General features: G+C 40.3%; 2 protein-coding genes across 3 annotated transcripts in view; both read left to right on the top strand.

Annotated features, from left to right (window-relative positions):
• The window catches only part of KCTD9 (potassium channel tetramerization domain containing 9), a gene marked incomplete at both ends in the record, with an annotated part of 68,931 nt that extends 62,172 nt beyond the window's left edge, over positions 1-6,759 (top strand). For both annotated transcript variants that reach the window (XM_079707003.1, XM_079707002.1), the window contains 3 exons: positions 3,841-3,946; positions 4,690-4,823; positions 6,643-6,759. In XM_079707003.1, coding sequence (XP_079563129.1) covers positions 3,841-3,946; positions 4,690-4,823; positions 6,643-6,759 — 357 coding nt within the window. The remainder of the gene's footprint in view (positions 1-3,840; positions 3,947-4,689; positions 4,824-6,642) is intronic.
• Positions 6,760-13,614: 6,855 nt separating this feature from the next.
• GNRH1 (gonadotropin releasing hormone 1) lies at positions 13,615-17,298 on the top strand (the record flags this gene model as incomplete). Its single annotated transcript, XM_079706657.1, has 3 exons — positions 13,615-13,767; positions 15,418-15,513; positions 17,260-17,298. The coding sequence occupies 3 exons, from the start codon at positions 13,615-13,617 to the stop codon at positions 17,296-17,298; spliced, it is 288 nt and encodes a 95-aa protein (XP_079562783.1).
• Positions 17,299-18,878: the final 1,580 nt, after the last annotated feature.

The raw sequence follows: 18,878 nt of genomic DNA, 5'->3' as shown, positions 1-18,878 counted from the left end.
TTCTGCTGAAAGATCAGCTGTTAACCTGATGGGGATTCCCTTGCGTGTTATTTGTTGTTTTTCCCTTGCTGCTTTTAATATGTTTTCTTTGTATTTAATTTTTGACAGTTTGATTAATATGTGTCTTGGCGTATTTCTCCTTGGATTTATCCTGTATGGGACTCTGTGCTTCCTGGACTTGATTAACTATTTCCTTTCCCATATTAGGGAAGTTTTCAACTATAATCTCTTCAAATATTTTCTCAGTCCCTTTCTTTTTCTCTTCTTCTTCTGGAACCCCTATAATTCAAATGTTGGTGCGTTTAATGTTGTCTCAGAGGTCTCTGAGACTGTCCTCAGTTCTTTTCATTCTTTTTTCTTTATTCTGCTCTGCAGTAGTTATTTCCACTATTTTATCTTCCAGGTCACTTATCCGTTTTTCTGCCTCAGTTATTCTGCTATTGATCCCATCTAGAGTATTTTTAATTTCATTTATTGTGTTGTTCATCATTGCTTGTTTCATCTTTAGTTCTTCTAGGTCCTTGTTAAATGTTTCTTGCAGTTTGTCTCTTCTATTTCCAAGATTTTGGATCATCTTTACTATCATTATTCTCAATTCTTTTTCAGGTAGACTGCCTATTTCCTCTTCATTTGTTAGGTCTGGTGGGTTTTTATCTTGCTCCTTCATCTGCTGTGTGTTTTTCTGTCTTCTCATTTTGCTTATCTTCCTGTGTTTGGGGTCTCCTTTTTGCAGGCTGCAGGTTCGTAGTTCCCGTTGTTTTTGGTATCTGTCCCCAGTGGCCAAGGTTGGTTCAGTGGGTTGTGTAGGCTTCCTGGTGGAGGGGACTAGTGCCTGTGTTCTGGTGTATGAGGCTGGATCTTGTCTTTCTGGGGGGCAGGTCCACGTCTGGTGGTGTGTTTTGGTGTGTCTGTGGACTTATTATGATTTTAGGCAGCCTCTCTGCTAATGGGTGGGGTTGTGTTCCTGTCTTGCTAGTTGTTTGGCATAGGGTGTCCAGCACTGTAGCTTGCTGTTCGTTGAGTGAAGCTGGGTGCTGGTGTTGAGATGGAGATCTATGGGAGATTTTTGCTGTTTGATATTATGTGGAGCTGGGAGGTCTCTTGTGGACCAGTGTCCTTAAGTTGGCTCTCCCACCTCAGGCACAGCACTGACTCCTGGGTGCAGCACCAAAAGCCTTTCCTCCACACGCTCGGACAAAAGGGAGAAAAAGTAGAAAGAAAGAATTAGGAGAAGAAAGAAAGGAAGGAAGAAGAAAAGGGAGGGAGGGAGGGAGGGAGGCAGGAAGGAGGAAAGGAAGGAAAATAAGAAAGAAAGAAGATAAAGTAAAATAAAGTAAGATAAAATAGTTATTAAAATAAAAGATAATCATTAAGAAAAAAAAAAACGGATGGATAGAACCCTAGGACAAATGGTGGAAACAAAGCTATACAGACGAAATCTCACACAGAAGCATACACATACACACTCACAAAAAGAGGAAAAGGGGAAAAAATCATAGATCTTGCTCTCAAAGTCCACTTCCTCAATTTGGGATGATTCGTTGTCTATTCATGTATTCCACAGATGCAGGGTACATCAAGTTGATTGTGAAGCTTTAATCTGCCGCTTCTGAGGCTGCTGGGAGAGATTTCCCCTTCTCTTCCCTGTTCTCACAGCTCCTGCGGCTCAGCTTTGGATTTGGCACCGCCTCTGCGTGTATGTCGCCGGAGGGCATCTGTTGTTCACTCAGACAGGACAGGGTTAACGAGCCGCTGATTCCGGGACTCTGGCTCACTCAGGCTGGGGGGAGGGAGGGGTACGGAGGCGGGGCGAGCCTGCGGCGTCAGAGTCCGATGTGACGTTGCAGCAGCCTGAGGCACGCCATGCGTCCTCCCTGGGAAGTTGTCCCTGGATCCCAGGACCCTGGCAGTGGCGGGCTGCACAGACTCCCAGGAAGGGGGGTGTGGATAGTGACCTGTGCTTGCACACAGGCTTCTTGGTGGCGGCAGCAGCAGCCTTAGTGTCTTTTACCCGACTCTGGGGTCTGTGCTTTTAGCTGCAGCTCGCACGCATCTCTGGAGCTCCTTTAAGCAGCGCTCTTAATCCCTTCTCCTAGCGCACTCATGTGGCTATGGGTAAGAGGCCTCAGTTACTTGCCACATGGATCTCTCCTTAGGGCTGCTTGAGTGTCCTCATGACACGGCAGCTGGCTTACCCCAGGATGAGTGATCTGGCCCGCCGTCCCCACGACTGTCGTAGCTTCGGCCACCGGGGCCCCTACAGAGCCGGCATCCTCAGTGAGGCCGACCTCCCCCCGGGCTCCGGGGCAGTTCTATCTATTTATCTCATAAAGATAAGGGTCATTTAAAAAAGTCTTAATATCATTATCATACTTTAAAGAAACAGTAATAACCTAAGTGCTTTCATCAAAACCCAATGCCCCTTGATATAGTAAATAGCCCAATTCTTACAGCTGCAGTGCTGGTTTACTTAGTAACTGAATTCTGAGGTCTCAGTGTTGGTGACCTGCTTTACCATTAGATAAATAATGGGTGAAATGCTTTCTATGGTTGAAGACAGAAAACTTAACTTGAATTTCTTATATATTTGTTTCTTTTTGAGATTCCATAGCATAGCCTTGAGTATAGAGCAGTACTTATATAATTACCTTGGAAACTTTTCATAATATTTACAGTCTGTTTTACTTGGGAGTATAACATAGGGAACCAGAGACATGTATTTTCAAGTTATCGGCTTCCTGTCCTGTTATATTTTCAAGTACATAAAATCCAGTCATCTTTGAGGTAATGTTGGTCCTTCCAGGTCCTCATTGTCCTACCTGTCAGTGTGAGCTTCTGTACTACCTGGTATTAAAGCACAGGCATAGATGGAAATGCACATGTGTTCATCAGTTATCTGTGATTTGAAATGGCCTATAGCTTATCTCCCTTTCACTAGAATTGACTGTAGGGTGAATGAAATTACACTTAATGAAACAAGGATTTTTCTTGTTAGGTATAGCTGTCACATAACTTGATCAGCCTTTGGATTTTAGATTTCTTCACTGATCTAATTCATAATAACTACAGTTATCATTTATGTAGTGCCTTACAGATTTTAAAACACCTTTATAGATAGCTTCCTGCCTATCTAGTAGTTGTTCAGATCTGATGTTGAATCCTCCAAGACAAACTAGCATAATTTACAATTCAAACATATATTTTCTGGCTTTTTCCTCTTTACATCTTGTACTGTGGCTTGGGTACTCAGGACTGACAATGTGGTAGAGCAACAACATTGCTGGTTGGTACAGAAAGACCCTACAAACAACTTGGTGGTGTCTGTAGCTAGACGATGCCTTTCATTACTGGCCTTAGCAGTCTGGCCTTTGAAAAGAAGGTAGTGGTAGCATTATTGAGCATCAAGAATTTCATTGATTGATTCCTACAGTAATAAGGAAGGAGAAAATCCATGCCCCTAACAAATTTCTTCACACAGACATTTCAACTGTCACATTGTCATCTCCTGGGCTGTTTATAAAAACAGAAATAGGGATGTCATGGTCCAGACTCCTCAGCTTCTTTATCTAAACTCTTAAGTTTCATGTAAAGCAGGAATGCTATTGTTTATTTGCCTTTTGTTTCTTTTAAAACAACTATTTTTTAAAAGCATTTCTCAGTTTTTATTGGGTTCAATTGGAAAAGTCTTTATTGTAAACAGAAACTAATTGATTGTGAGTATATCAAACTGAGCTTTTTTTTTCCCTCCTTTTTTTTTGTTTTACTGTTTGAGCCAATTTTTTCTATTCCAAACAAAATTCTGAACCTTAATACATGGACTTTTCTCTTTTCCTTTGCCAGTGTGCAAATCTCCAGGGAGTCAAGATGCTCTGTTCTAATGCAGAAGGAGCATCCCTGAAACTGTGCAATTTTGAAGATCCTTCTGGTCTTAAAGCCAATTTAGAAGGTGAGATTCTATCTATAATTACCTTCTCTAAGGTAAAAACACACTGTTAAGTAAAAAGCCCTGCAAAGTAATTGTTACTGGTAAAACATGATAACCATAGGGATATAGATTTCTTCTTATACTTAGAGAATTTGCAAAGGGATAAGCCATTGCTTGGTCTCAGTCGTGGTACCAACATGCTGAACTCGGGAAATGTGGCCTCCAGTGTTTAAGGAGGCTTCCGTTGGAGAATTAAGTATCAACATCTTAAACTTTCAAACAGAACAGCATAGCCTTACACGGACCAAAATTAAGAAATTCAGTTTGCATATAAGCAGGCAGCTTTTTGTCATTTTTGGATCTAATGTTTTGTTTATGAATTCCTTATTGCTTTGTTGTGTCCATGAACTGGTCAATTCATTTATTTGTATATTTAGAAGACACAGTACTTATCTTCATTGCCATGAACTTTCCAGGGCATATTTAGAAGTGCTAATTATCATAAGACCGAATTTAATTCCTCCATCAAAAATACAGACTAAAACATGAATTCTTAATTCATAGTGTAAGCAAGCAAACACATTGTTAACAAAGAACTCTTTATATATGTATGCTGGTTGAGAGGCAGATTTATAATTCACAGTCATTTCCAAAGGATCCAGAGGTCATCATTCACCTCTATTATAAGTCACCTTGCATCTTTTGAAGATAGATGACTATAAATATTTTCAAGTTCAACTATGCCTAAAATGTATTCCCTTTAGGTGCTAACCTGAAAGGTGTGGATATGGAAGGAAGTCAAATGACAGGAATTAACCTGAGAGTTGCTACCTTAAAAAATGCAAAGTTGAAGAACTGTAACCTCAGAGGAGCGACTCTGGCTGGAACTGATTTGGAGGTGAGTCAGCAAGTTGAAAGAGTTTTTATTCATCTAGAATTACTGAGTAGCTCCTGAAAAATGTATCAAGATCATAAACAAAGTAGTTGGCTGGCCAGAACTGCCAGGTAACAGGCCAGCCCAGCTGAAGGGGATGCTTTCCTTTCAATTGCTCGTTTAAACAAATTTGAATTCCAGAGCAGGATCTGGTTACCTAAGTTACAGATGCCAGGTTCAGATTTGAAGACTCATCTGGCATTCAGTCTGAGCTGATTTCATTTCTCCTCTTTTCCTTGGGTCTCCCTCAAGTAGATACGTTTGATAGATGCTTTTTTAATCCAGTTGATTGTGGTTTCCTTAAATTTTAATTCCAAACAGAATGAAATGGGGCCGGATTATTTCTTGAACTACTTGAGAAATTGAAATGACATCTGTGTTTGGAAATCAGGTTCAGGGAAAGCCTGTTCTAAATCGGCGTCATATTCTTTCTTGAATCTCCACCTGAGATTTCCATTCTGCCCAGTCACCTTTTTCATCAGCATTGTCTTGTATGCATCATCTTGATTGGCAGATTTAGCGTGCAGACTCCACAGCTGTTACTAGGTCTGTTATCATCACTCTCTGGTAGCTCTTTCAGCGACAGTGGGCATGTTCTGTGTCTGCTGTTCAGTCCAGCAACCACCAGCCACATGGCTACTGAGCTTTTAAAATGTGGCCAGTGCCACTGAGAGATGGATTTTTTTAATTGTATTTCATTTTAATTCATATAAATATAAGCTGCCATATGTGGCTGGGACTATCGTATTGAACAGTACAGCCCTATACAAGAAAACCTGGCATAGATTGGATTGTAGAGACTAGCACGTCAACGTTTAGCTTGCTGTTGATTTTTTTAAAATGTTTTCGCCTTGTTCTCTTGATAGGTCTTAGCAGCGTAGTAGCAGGCCCCATTAACCTTAAAGGCAAAAAGAACCAGCCTAAGACTGAAGGTATAAACCTATTATAAGCACCATTATTTAGTTTTTTATTATGTGTTACTGTCACCTATGATGATGATTGTTTTTCCTTGGTTTCAGTTAGCATGTAGTCAATGCGGTTAAACAGCAAAAAGCTTCTCTTTATCCAGCTGATTGCAAAGACTAATCAGGTTGACTGTTGGGGCAGCTGCTGACAGGTTATGTGCAGTCACCCTTCTCTCTAACCATTGTCCCCACCATCCCCAGGGATGTAGGACTTATCCAAAATCCCTGTCTCATCTGTCACTCCCTGATCTCAAGGGAAATTTGAAAGCAGCTCCCACTTATAGTGGTGGTTACACTGCTGTATACATTTGTTAAAACTCATTGAACTGTACAGATAATTTGGGGGTTAAAAAGAGGTAATTCCTTGCTCTAAGAGTGTTAGGTTTGAAGGAGAATCTATTATGCGCTTTAATGAAGTGACATCCCTTTCTCTCATATTTTTTTTTTAACACAGTCTCCCCCACCCTCTCACCCCCATGCCTTGCATTATTATTGGTCATGGATTGTTTAGATACTTTTTACTACATTGGAGTCCATTCTGGATTTTAAATGCCTAAAACACAGAAGGGACATGCTTCGTCATTAACTTTTGTTTATACATATTGACAGTGGTCAGCCTGAGCATCAACTAGAGAGAATAAATACAGAGAGAAGAAAATATGACTTTCTCCTAAAATTTCTGGAAGTTTTCCAGAAATAACTGAGTTTTATTATATAGGAACCTTTTCCTAATATGCCCCAGGAATCACTTTGAGAGGGAACAGATAAGGCCTTTAAATCTGTCTACTACTTCCAAGAATATTGTTTTTGTCCTACAGAACTGTGACCTGTCTGGGTGTGACCTTCAAGAAGCCAACCTGAGGGGTTCCAACGTGAAGGGCGCCATCTTTGAAGAGATGCTGACACCACTACATATGTCGCAAAGCGTCAGATGAGAATCCTGGGGTTGGAGGAAGATGCCGAAGATGAGAAATGCTCTCCTTATCACTTTTCTTTCTCCACCCACTCGGCTGTCTGGAAGAAATAACACTGGAAGGGAATTTAAACAAAAAAACATGTAGAGGATTATGCTTGTTCTCAGAGGTGCATAAGGGAAAAAAGTGACTTTTTTTCCACATTCTGATTTTAACAGAGAAGCACTCATTCAGTAGATGTAGGGAAGCTAGATTAGATTGCTGCCCTTTGAGTGGAGTTAGGGGGATTTGCCTGGCTTTGTGACCAGGAATAGTATCTATTATATTTGCTTTTAAATAGGCATGATGTGGAAATACCATCTTGGTTTGAAATGCATTTGAAGATTTTAAGTTATGAAAAGCACAACATATGCAATTATATTTATTGAATCTTTAGATGCAGTATGGATATTTAAATTGTTAAACTTTATGACAATTTTGAAAAGGTTGTTCAGGTTTATAAATATCAGTAGCTTTAGTGATGCCTCCCCTACTTTAAATACCTGTCACACCGTGCGAATATGGTGAGATCAGACTCCCCAAGGCTTTCAGGTTCATTTTTATAATTTTTTTTCTTTAAGAACAAAACATTAGCTAAATTAAAGAAATCCTCTGTTACTGATTGAGACATTGTTGTACATCATTGTCAGCTTAAGTAACAGTGGAACTTTCCAAATGGAAGAAGGATTTACCCGCAGCTACAGCTTTTGAATGAGCATTCCTTAGGATTTCATTCTTAGCAAGTTCCACTCAGTGCCAGACCAGGCAATTTTATCTATTTACACTGCTAGCCTAGCTTCCTCCCGTAGAGTCAAAACAAGCATAGGAAGATAGTTCTGAACCAAAAAACCAAGGTGTGTAATTAACATTCATTTAATTCAAATGCTAAATAGTTTAAACAGGGCCAGCTCGGAAATAGGTATTAAATCCCAGTCCACTGCAATCAGCTATAAAATATGAATGAATATGGTAAATTCATCTTTTAGAAGTCAACGTAGTATAATTGCAGCTCAAAACCCTACAACGGGGAATGAGGAATTTTAAACTGACAGTTTGACTATAGTGATCAAAAAACTTAAATGAAAATAAAGGCATTTGACTGGTCCAAGATGTAATACCAATAAGTCAGCACCTGTGGTTCTTATATTTCTGGTTTCTTTTGTTTTAATAAATTTTAGCCTGGCTTTTTTGAGTCATTATCTCTGCAGCAGCAGGGGCAGGGCCTGTACTTCCTTACCAGTAACGGGTGTCCTATGCCTACCCCAAGAGCAGGGACGTAAGCTGTGTCCACATGGGTTCTGAATTCTACAGACTCATCGGTTTGAGGCAAGGAATCATTAAAAACCACTTTGTCTCCTTTGGGAGAATGACATGTCTTCAATATTTACGTAGCTTATTCTTCTATATATACATATGCAAAGCTTTCCTTAACAGTAAAGGGTATATATGCATAGTGGGAGGAGATCAGACCTTTACAGGTGAAGGAAAGCAACTTCAGAAATGAATTATTTTCTTTGCTTTATTATTTTTACCAAGACAGAGAAGTATTGTATTGAGAGATATCTATTTTCTTAATCAATATGTGCCTAAATTATATTTAAATCATTTCACTCTGTACTATATTTTCAATAATTATAGAATGTGTTGTTCATCCACTTAAGGGTACATCTGTAGACATAACCTAAGACTGCAGAAGAATCTGAAAGATCCAAACACAGTATGCTTAGAAAATGCAGATTTTGGATCTAATGTATACTGCATTAATAAACGACATGAAATGTTGAAAAGGAGTTTCTTGTCTTGCTTTTGAAAATCAGAACTTTCCAAATTTACTTACATTTCTTCAATATGTGTTGAAGGACCAGCTCCACGGGTCTGGGTGGAAAAGGAAGAAAGTGCCGTTGAAGTTATTTCTTTAAGCATGGTTATTTTATGACCCTCCTCTTAAAATCCACCATTCTAGACATTTCATTGGACACAAAGACATTTCATTAATGCTTAACGAAAGAAAAGACTGTCTTCCAATAATTCAATTTTTGTGTTACTCTTTAGCTGATGAACATTATTACCAGCTAGCTTTTATTAGGATGGTTACGTATTGATACATTGCCCCTAAAATGTTCTCGCCTGACAACCAGAAGAAAGAAGTTTAAGGAGGAAGGGAAGTTTCAAAATAGTAAAACTTCCATTAACCCAAGCAATGAAACATGACTGTACACATAGGTTAAAAACACAATTGTTGGAGGAGGGGTGGGGAAGGGCTAGAAAAGGGTTTAAACCTAAATTAGCTAATTATCTACAATGAGAAAATTCAGAACTCATGTAACTGTTCAGAGCAATACATATTATGCTGTAATATAGTCTAGTCTTTTAACTATAATTTCAAAGCCATTTTAGTAGGAAATATTGTAAATTCATTTTCTTATGAAGTTTACCATCATAAATCAAGACTTGGGGTGTTTTCTCCAACTGTTCATTTCATGAATTGGAAGTAAATCTACCGCAAGTCAACCTTAAATCATCTTTAATATATGAAAATCCCTAGAATTTTTTTAAATCTCCAAGGAAGTATTATCATCTTTAAAATGTACAACTCTAAAAGCAGTTACATTACTTTTGGTATAAAGTAGCTTATGCAAGGATTAATTCTCCAAAACCCTTTCACAACCTTAGACTGTCAGCAGGAGTTCATGAGTCCTTCCTGCTGAGATTTTACATTAGGACAAAGAAGGTTTCCATCTGTCATTCAGCAAGATTACTAAGCCATTATTGTTACATTTTAATAATTTTGAGGTTTGGATTTTTTTTTAATGCTAAAAATGGGGCCATTTTCCCTCTAAAGCCATACTTTAAAATTTAGGAAATTTCTAAATTTAGGGGGGGAAAAAGTATGATAACTCTAAAATCCAAATATTTAAAACCCAGTTAACTAAATTCAGCTTCCTGGTAAATCGATCTATCCTTGGAACTGTGAAATGGATCAAAATTTGTCACCAAACCTCCAAATTCCATTAATTGCATATTTGTTTGATATCCTATTTGGTGATGTAGAAAATAAATTTGGCCTTTTCCCTTGAGATCTATGACAATGCTAAGGCAGGCTTCAAGGGCATGAAGCATATTGGATGAATTCACAGATCATGTGGCTGTGTTCATCTAAAAATTTCAAAGCATTTTTCAAAGATTTAATACCAACTAATAGAAATAAGCTACCAGAAATGCAGGGATGCTTAACCAGAGATAAGTGATTAACATGACAATAAGGGTCAGAAGTCTCAACTCCGCTTTCATTACTCCTAACCAAAGACCACACCTGCTTCAGCAACACTGTTAGAAGCGTATCTCTTTCAGCAAACATGAAATCAATTGGACAATTTAAACAAATACCGTTCAAACATAATGGACTCTTGTTGAAAACTAGCCTCTCATTACCTTTACAGTGAGATAAGATTGCACTCCTCCGTGTCAGAATGGCGCTTAAATTATTCAGTGTCTAAATGAGATAAAATAATTTAAATGAGATAAAGTCAATCACTTATGTTCTATTTTTTAATGCCCCCTCTATTTGCAATTATACTTTAAAGTTTATCCTCTTCCTTACCCTATCACGGATCTGACCACCTCCACAGAGGTGGCTGGGCGAAGCAGCCACCTGGTACTGCGCCACCTGGTGGAACAACGTTGCTCTTCATGCCAAGATCCTTGCAGATGTAATTATTTCACAGGACACTGGGCAACAACTGACTGGTTTAGCATCCTACTCAAGGAGAAATGCCAATCCCGGCTCTAAAAAGAACACATATTCAGTTACTTTTAAACATTTTTCCGCTCAGCAAATGTAACAGGGCTTCCATCCAACTGTACATGAAGGTTTAATTCTGTGTCAGATAAAACATCTTTGGACAGCGTCTGTGCGATTGTGCTGGGAGATGTTTAACTAAGACCTTGAAAATAGTAGGGGAAGAGAGTTTAATGGTTTAAATCAAACTGCTGTAAAGCCACCCTACACTTTCTGAGGAGTGGGATCTGACGGCGAAGACTTAAATTTTCTGTAATTTAAGAAAGAAGTATTAAAAATTAAAAGTCCACTTCCTTTGGAAAAAACCCCCCACATATCTTTGATGCAGAAGTAGAGGAAACATTAGGTCTAATCTGGCTAAAAGGCCCTTACCTTTTATTCATTCATTCATACATTCATTCCAATCTATACTTATTGAATGCTGATTAAATGCTGGGGATTTTTAAATTATTTATTTATTTATTTGGCTGTGCCGGGTCTCAGCTGTGGCCCGTGGGATCTTCCTTGCCACGTGCGGTATCTAGTTCCCTCACCAGGGATCAAACCCAGCATGGAGTTTTAACCACTGGACCACAAGGGAAGTCCCTATATGCTGGGATTTATTAACAGACGTTTAAATAAGATGGGATCCTTGACCATCATGAGTTACAGCCCAGGGGTAAATTAGGAAAGACAATCGTGTGTTCAAATAAATGTAATAAAGAGTAGTGGATCTCTCTCTTTTTTAAATGCTTGTACTGTGTAAATAAAACGTCCGAGGGCTCACCGCTGGGGTGAAACATATCTCTGTAAAATTTGGATCATGATATCCACTTTGCAGGACTGTAATAATGAAGCAGGTTAGTCTCATTCACATGCCAGATTATTTCTCATCTTTGTACTCCCATGACCTTTAGCACAGGGATTTACATCTTGTAACTCAATAAGTATCTACTGAAATGAGTTGAACCATGGGCCTAAATCTGCTCCAGATGGTTTTGCATTTAGCGGATTCTAACTACAATGCTTCTCCTTACCTTTCTGATGCTGTACAAGGCTTTCAAGAAAGAAGATGTTGTATATATACACGATGGAATATTACTCAGCCATAACAAAGAATGAAATGCCATTTGCAGCAACATGGATGGACCTAGAGATGATCATACTAAGTGAAGTAAGCCAGACAGGGAAAGACAAACATCATATGATATTGCTTATATGTGGAACCTAAAAAAAAAAACATGATACAAATGAACTTATTTACGAAACAGAAATAGAATCACAGACATAGAAAACAAATGTACAGTTACAAAAGGGAAAAGGGAGGGGAGGGATAAATTAGGAGTTTGAGATTAGCAGATACACACGACTATATGTAAAACAGATAAACAACAAGGTCCTACTGTATAGCACAGGGAACTATACTCAATATCTTGTAATAGCCTATAAGGGAAAAGATCTGAAAAAGAAGTTACACATATATGTGTGTGTGTGTGTGTGTGTGTGTGTGTGTGTGAATCACTTTGCTGTACACCTGAAACTAACAGAACATTGTAACTCAACTGTACTTCAATTTCAAAAACTAAATAAATTAATTAAATAAAAAATAAGTCAAGGAGGAAACCTGGAGGGTAGAAGACTGGGGAATTTTCAAACTCACACCATCTACTTTAGAGATCCTATATGGGCTTGGAAGAGTACCAATAATCACTTACTGCCTATAAATCAGCTCCTTTTAACACACGAGGAATCTAAGAGCTGAGACCAGATCTCAGGCATCCTGACTCAACCTCTACAATTATTGCACGGCCTCCTCTGTGAAAGTTTTTATGTGTGCATTTAACATGACATTCTAAGACAGCTATTTTCCTTGAACTCTTGATAGGTCTGTCAGTTTCCTCAAGGGGATCCTACCTAGCTAGATTTTAATTGCTTTGAATTGTGGCCTCAGCTATAGTAGTCTTAGCTGAGGTTTTAATGGCCAAGGTTTAAGTAAATTTAACAGATACACCAGTGGGTGTTCCAATTACATACAGCATTAAGGGCTTTATGTGAGGCTTAAAAAATATTTACTATTAAAAAAAAAAAGGTCCACGTGCTGTGCAATTAACCAGCAGGGAAGATTTCAGTGTTCTGGAAAAGTTTCATATAAAAAGGAAGCTAGAAAAATGAAAAGTCAGGTTCAACACACTCCAAAGGAAGCTTGGGATTTGGGGGAACTCTTTGCTCTGAAACAGGTAAACTGCTTTGTATTTCTAGCACTGTTTGTAGACTGCATGCTATTGTCTGTCTATAGGGCACTTTATAAGAGCTAAGGCCAGGTATGGTGTCTAAAGAAACCTTGGCCTTCCTGATCCTTGTCACCTCCAGCCACAGAGATCCAGACTTTGGGGAATCGCAGCAGCTCATCAACCAATATTTGATTTTGTCTTTGGCCTCTTCCCCACCAATGAAAATTCCTTTGTGAGAATTCCACATGTAATTCAATAATTCAAGGCTGCCTTGGCCACGGAGGCAGCTGGTGTGGAACCCCGTGCTTTGAAAAGCGTGGACTCCTCTCTCACACTCACAGATGGTCCAGCCACCGGCAATGTGTGTCAGACCAGAGGACATATACTCGGCAAAATGTAATTAGCACCATAGGGTAGCCATTTAATGTCAAGCAACTTATATTAGCCAGAGACTCCTAGTAGGAGCCCCTTTTCAGAGCAGATGGCCCGATTCTCTTTATCTCAGGACTGAAAACCAACCATGGGGTGGGGCTGGGGAATATGAAGACAAAAAGTGAATTTGATAAAGGAGGAATCCTGAGGTTTGGATAACCAAATAAATAATACACATTAAAATAGTTTAGTTCTAAAAAGCACTCGACATGTGAGTTTAAAGGAGTGATTTTGTCTCCAGTGGCTAGGAAACTCAAGGCAAGCAAGTACCTGCATGTGAAAACCACAGATGTCTCCCACTTCCGTCTTCTGCCGGGTTAGTGACACCAGTGTTAGGCTTTTCACCAAAGAAGTCTTTGCTCAACCCAGTCTGGGTCTATTTTTATTGTCGCACTGATGTTCCTTAGAATGGAGCCGAGTCCAAAACTTCTAGCTGGACTTATTCTGCTGACTCTCTGTGTGGTGGGCTGCTCCAGCCAGCACTGGTCCTACGGGTTGCGCCCTGGAGGAAAGAGAAATGCTGAAAATGTGCTTGATTCTTTCCAAGAGGTAAGTTTCTCTCAGCTTCAAAATGAGACATGGCTTACGTGATCCAACTGAACGATGCCAGCATCCTGTGTGCGTCCAACAGTGCTACCGAGTCTTGGCTCCAACCTAGGTATTCCGGGGGAGATAAGGCGCTTCCAAAGTCAAGTCCCATTCCTGCTTTCAATTCAGACAGGGACTAATGGGACAAAGAGCAGGAATAATCCCTAGACGAACAAGCGCAAAGGGGTGTGTCGGACTCTGAGGATATAGATTTGCCAAAGGAATTAGAAACAAGTGGATGGAGCCAAGGTCTCTAGTACAAGATGATTCTTTGGGATTTGGAAAGAAAATCTTAGAACTCTGCCTATTTTTTTTTTGTAATTTCATGTTTTAAAAATATCTGTGATATTAGGTCAGCAGTATATTTTTATAACATAAATAAGTATCCTTATCAACGGTGCATGCTCTACAAATTTTTTTTTTAAGATTTAATTTTATTTATTTTTGGCTGCGTTGGGTCTTCGTTGCTGCGTGCGGGCTTTCTCTAGTGGCAGCGAGCGGTCGTTGCGGTGCGTGGGCTTCCAGTTGTGGTGGCTTTTCTTGTTGAGGAGCACTTGCTCTAGGCGTGCGGGCTTCAGTAGTTGTGGCGCATGGGCTCAGTAGTTGTGGCGCACGGGCTTAGTTGCTCTGCGGCATGTGGGATCTTCCCAGACCAGGGCTCGAACCCGTGTCCCCTGCATTGGCAGGCGGATTCTCAACCACTGCACCACCAGGGAAGTCCCTACAATTTCTTTTTAATGATATGGGCACTCAAGCAAAGAAGTTGGAGGCCCCTAGAGGAGAGGAGTTAGCAAGCTCAAGGAGACAAAATACATTCTGGAAAATATGCTGGATTTGATTCCATAGAAACTAGTTTTCAGTTCTAGTACCAGAACTGACACAGGTACTTGGGTTTTTTAATCTATAAAATGTGACTTCTTGGGGCCATGTGAGGATCACATGAGCGAAGCCATATATCTTGGCTGCTTAATCCAAAAAAATGTTAGTGGATTAATGAAAGACAGTTGTTATTGTTTTTTAAGTTAATGGGAAACGAACCAGGCCCTAAAGGATGAACGATTCAGGGCTGGACACTCAGTATAGAGCTGAGAATGGGAAACATAGCTAGAGAAACTTAAAACCATTTAGTTTTCACTGAAAAGAAATACCTCATTTTGGAGAAATAATAAAGATAATATAGTATGAAACAAAGAAGCCCAGAATCTGACATTCCCTCTCCACAGACCATATGTGAAGCAACTCTCTTCTAGCTAGGACATATTTAGTAAAAACTAGAAAATAAGATCAACCTCAGTCATAACTATAAGCTCTTGTATTTTTTTTTGTATACCATTCCGTCACAAGGCTTGAAGTGCTTCATTCTCATCAACTGTAGGGATAAAAATATCCTCTCTCCTTATTATGGCCCATTTCCTCCAGAACTGCACACCAATCTTTAGAAGTGTCTGACAGCATTTCTATGATCTTTTAAAGTCTCCATCCCAATTCTCAGCTTTCTCAGTCCCACAACCCCCTTGACTTCACTTCCCACACACAGCTTTTGGTGGAAATGGAAAATACCATTTCATTTCTGTATCTCCATCTCCAAGAATCACATTCTTTTTTTTGCAGATAGCCAAAGAGGTTGACCAACCAGCAGAACCTCAGCGCTTTGAGTGCACCATTCACCAGCACCGTTCTCCACTCAGGGACCTGAAAGGAGCTCTGGTGAGTTACAGCATTAATAACATGGAGCTTTAGAGATGGATGGGCCCTGGGTACCACCGCTTTGGTCATCCACTTAGGATAAGCATCTCTAGCTACTGCAGGGCTGACCTTCCTGACTGAATTCCTCCTGTACTGGGCCCTTGCCATTCCATAACACCCCTTTTCAGTGGTTAGACAGTACTAATGATTGGAACGCTTTTTCTTTCTTTCTTAAATTGAAATCTCTTTGCAATCTTTATATACTAATCTCAGCTCTAGCCTATGGGATGACTGACAAAACAAGTTTCTTCCCACTGCTACATGTCAATTCTTCAAGTATGTTCATCAAACTCTCTAGACTATTCTTCTCTAGGCTAATCCACACCTCTCCACTGGATTCTTCAACAGTTCTTGGTATAACAAGGTTCTCCCTGGGAAATGTAGATATCAAAAATGGTGCTCTAATGAATTTTCTTTCTCTTTGGAATAAAAACTCCCAAACTAGTAAATTTATAATTCAGAGCCACAGATTTGACTTCCAGTTTTCTGATTGGACAATACTAATATTCCAAATTCCCACCCAAAATGGAACTCCACTAAGCCAATGTAGGATTTTGATTTAAAAAACCGTATAAAGGGCTTCCCTGGTGGCGCAGTGGTTGGGAGTCTGCCTGCTGATGCAGGGGACGCGGGTTCGTGTCCCGGTCTGGGAGGATCCCACATGCCGCGGAGCGGCTGGCCCGTGGGCCATGGCCGCTGAGCCTGCGCGTCCGGAGCCTGTGCTCCGCAACGGGAGAGGCCACGGCAGTGAGAGGCCCGCATACCGCAAATAAATAAATAAATAAAAATTTAAAAACGTATAAAGAGAATTGAAACCTAAATTAAATTCTGACGTTCTCTGAGCTCCATGGTCCACTTACTTACAGCAGTTAGAAGGCATTACAGTTAATTTTCAGCTATGCCCAGGAGCAGAAAAAGCCTGAATACGTCATATATGAAGATGAGCAATAGTTTTTATTTTCTCCACTGACTTCAATTTCTACACCCATAGGACAGAGAAAAAGTGGACAGACATATTTACTTCCTTTCTTTTTCTAATCCTGTTTACCTCATGATAAAACTAATAGCAAGCAGTGAAATTATCCAAACATGACATTAGAAAGACAGAATTGAGGCAAAGACTGGATTCATAACAGATGGATGGGGACTCCCCTGGTGTTCCAGTGGTAAAGAATCTGACTTACAATGCAGGGGACATGGGTTCAATCCCTGGTTGGGGAACTAAGATCCCACATGCCTCAGGGCAACTAAGCCCGCGTGTCACAGCTATTGAGCTCGCTCGCCTCAACTAGAGCCCGCGTGCCGCAAACTACAGAGCCCACGTGCTCTGGAGCCTGCGTGCCACAACTAGAGAGAGAAAACCCACACACCACAACTAGAGAGAAGCCCACGCGCTGCAACTTAGATCCCATATACCACAACAAAGACCCAACACAGCCATTAAAAAAAAAAAAAACACAGACAAAAGGATCAGACCTTTCTTTCACCTCTGTCCTCACATCCTACCTTTAAACTATTAATGCAGATATTATGCTTATTAAACGACTTATAAAGACATGATCTAGCTCTCTAGCACCTTCTAGTGTGCAAAAACAAATGGATCTATTCTTTCTATATCAATATTTTAGACATTAAAATGTTCAAACATAATGAAACTCAGCTCAGAAAAATTAACCTTGATATATTTGCTACTCACATATTTTTCAGGAACGTCTGATCGAAGAGGAAACTGGGCAGAAGATATAAATCCACTGGACCAGAGAAACTGACAACACAAGTATAATTCTGACTTTGAAATCTGTGACCCATTTAATGTCTGTAAATTGTGTGAATTTCAGAAATTCTTATGCCAGGTTGCACATGATGAAGTGCCGTGTTGGGAATAAAGTGGCATAAATGTGAAGTCTTTCTCTAACTCAGAACTCTGGTCAGGGTGGGACACTGTAAGCCCCCAAAGGGGGTCCCCCAAGTGTGTCGACAGGGTGCAGAGGACAGGAGAGATAACACAAAGGTACCGTTATTGTGGACTAAAGGAATCTCATGGCTCACTTCCACCACCACCAACCTGCACCCTGAACCCACAAGATAATTGGTCCCTGGCCAATACTGACTCAGTCCAGCTTTCTATGGGGTGGTAGCTTTCTCTCTGACCATACCCTACAGAAGCAAGATGGGGCCATGGCCAAAGCTTCGCCGCCAGATTGTCTCTAATCTCTTTGAAAGTCAACCGGCACCTGAGAGAGGCCTTGGGGAGAGGAGGCCTCGTCCAATGCTCCTTCCGGCTCCACGTGGTCCTTCCAAGGTCATCAGAGCGAGCGGTGCACACTGAGGTTTGGACCAAGGCCTAAAAGTAATAGCATTCACCTGTCTGAGCTTTTTGGTATCTCTCTTAAGAAACATATGGATTGCAGCCAGTTGAAGACAGGATTCAGGCGTCCCCGTGTCCCCTTGTCAAACAGCATGGCCACCGCTCATTCTCCAGAATGGGCTAGACAGATGCATAAATATTTTCATGAACGCTTGTATCGATCGGCCTTGAAAGTAGATACTGTCTTCCCTTTAAAATGAGGAAACCAGAGCTCCGAGAGTTTACGAGACCCACCTGGTTCTGCTGGGTTCCAAGGTGCGTGCTCCTGTAGGGCACCATGATGAGCAGTCAGTGAGCTTGGACTTGGAAGCCCAGTTATTTGGTTACTGGGGCTCATGTGTCAACTTAGTTTTCCTGGCGACCATTTCTCCATGAGGTCCCAGACGCTATGACACTAGCTTTCTCATTTAGTCTCATAATTCCCCAGTGGCTATGAGGCCCTTTGAAAAACCCAAATTTCAGATAACTTGCCTGAGGTCACAGCAACAAATTGTGCCTCTATTTGCACGGCAAAGGTCTAAGCCTTTTTTCCTCTTTTAATCAGACAGATGGAGCCTCTTCCACGCCTTCAAAAAAGGGCAGGACTTGTGCTAAGGAATTTGAACAGAGGTCAGAAAACATTCCACAGGGGAGAAAACCCTTCTTTTTAAAACATATATTTACTACCATACAACAGTAGATTTCCCAAGTATCTCCTATTGAGGAATCTCTAAAACTGAATCAAAGAACTACCTCAATTCCCTTTTAATAAAATTAGGCAGTGATGTAGTTTACAATCTACCTTATGTTTCTTTATGGAACAAAAGGCAAACCTGCATTATTTCATTAATCAATACTTACAAGGCAGAATAAGGGGCTTAAAGTCGCCAATCACTCAGGAACTATTTTTGTTTTTATAAAAACAATCTTTGGGGGCTTCCCTGGTGGCACAGTGGTTGAGAGTCCGCCTGCCGATGCA

Source organism: Hyperoodon ampullatus (assembly GCF_949752795.1).
Source record: "Hyperoodon ampullatus genome assembly, chromosome: 6".
Lineage (NCBI taxonomy): Eukaryota > Metazoa > Chordata > Mammalia > Artiodactyla > Ziphiidae > Hyperoodon > Hyperoodon ampullatus.
Note: the sequence above shows the minus strand (reverse complement) of the source record. Positions and strands in the feature narration are given on the sequence as shown.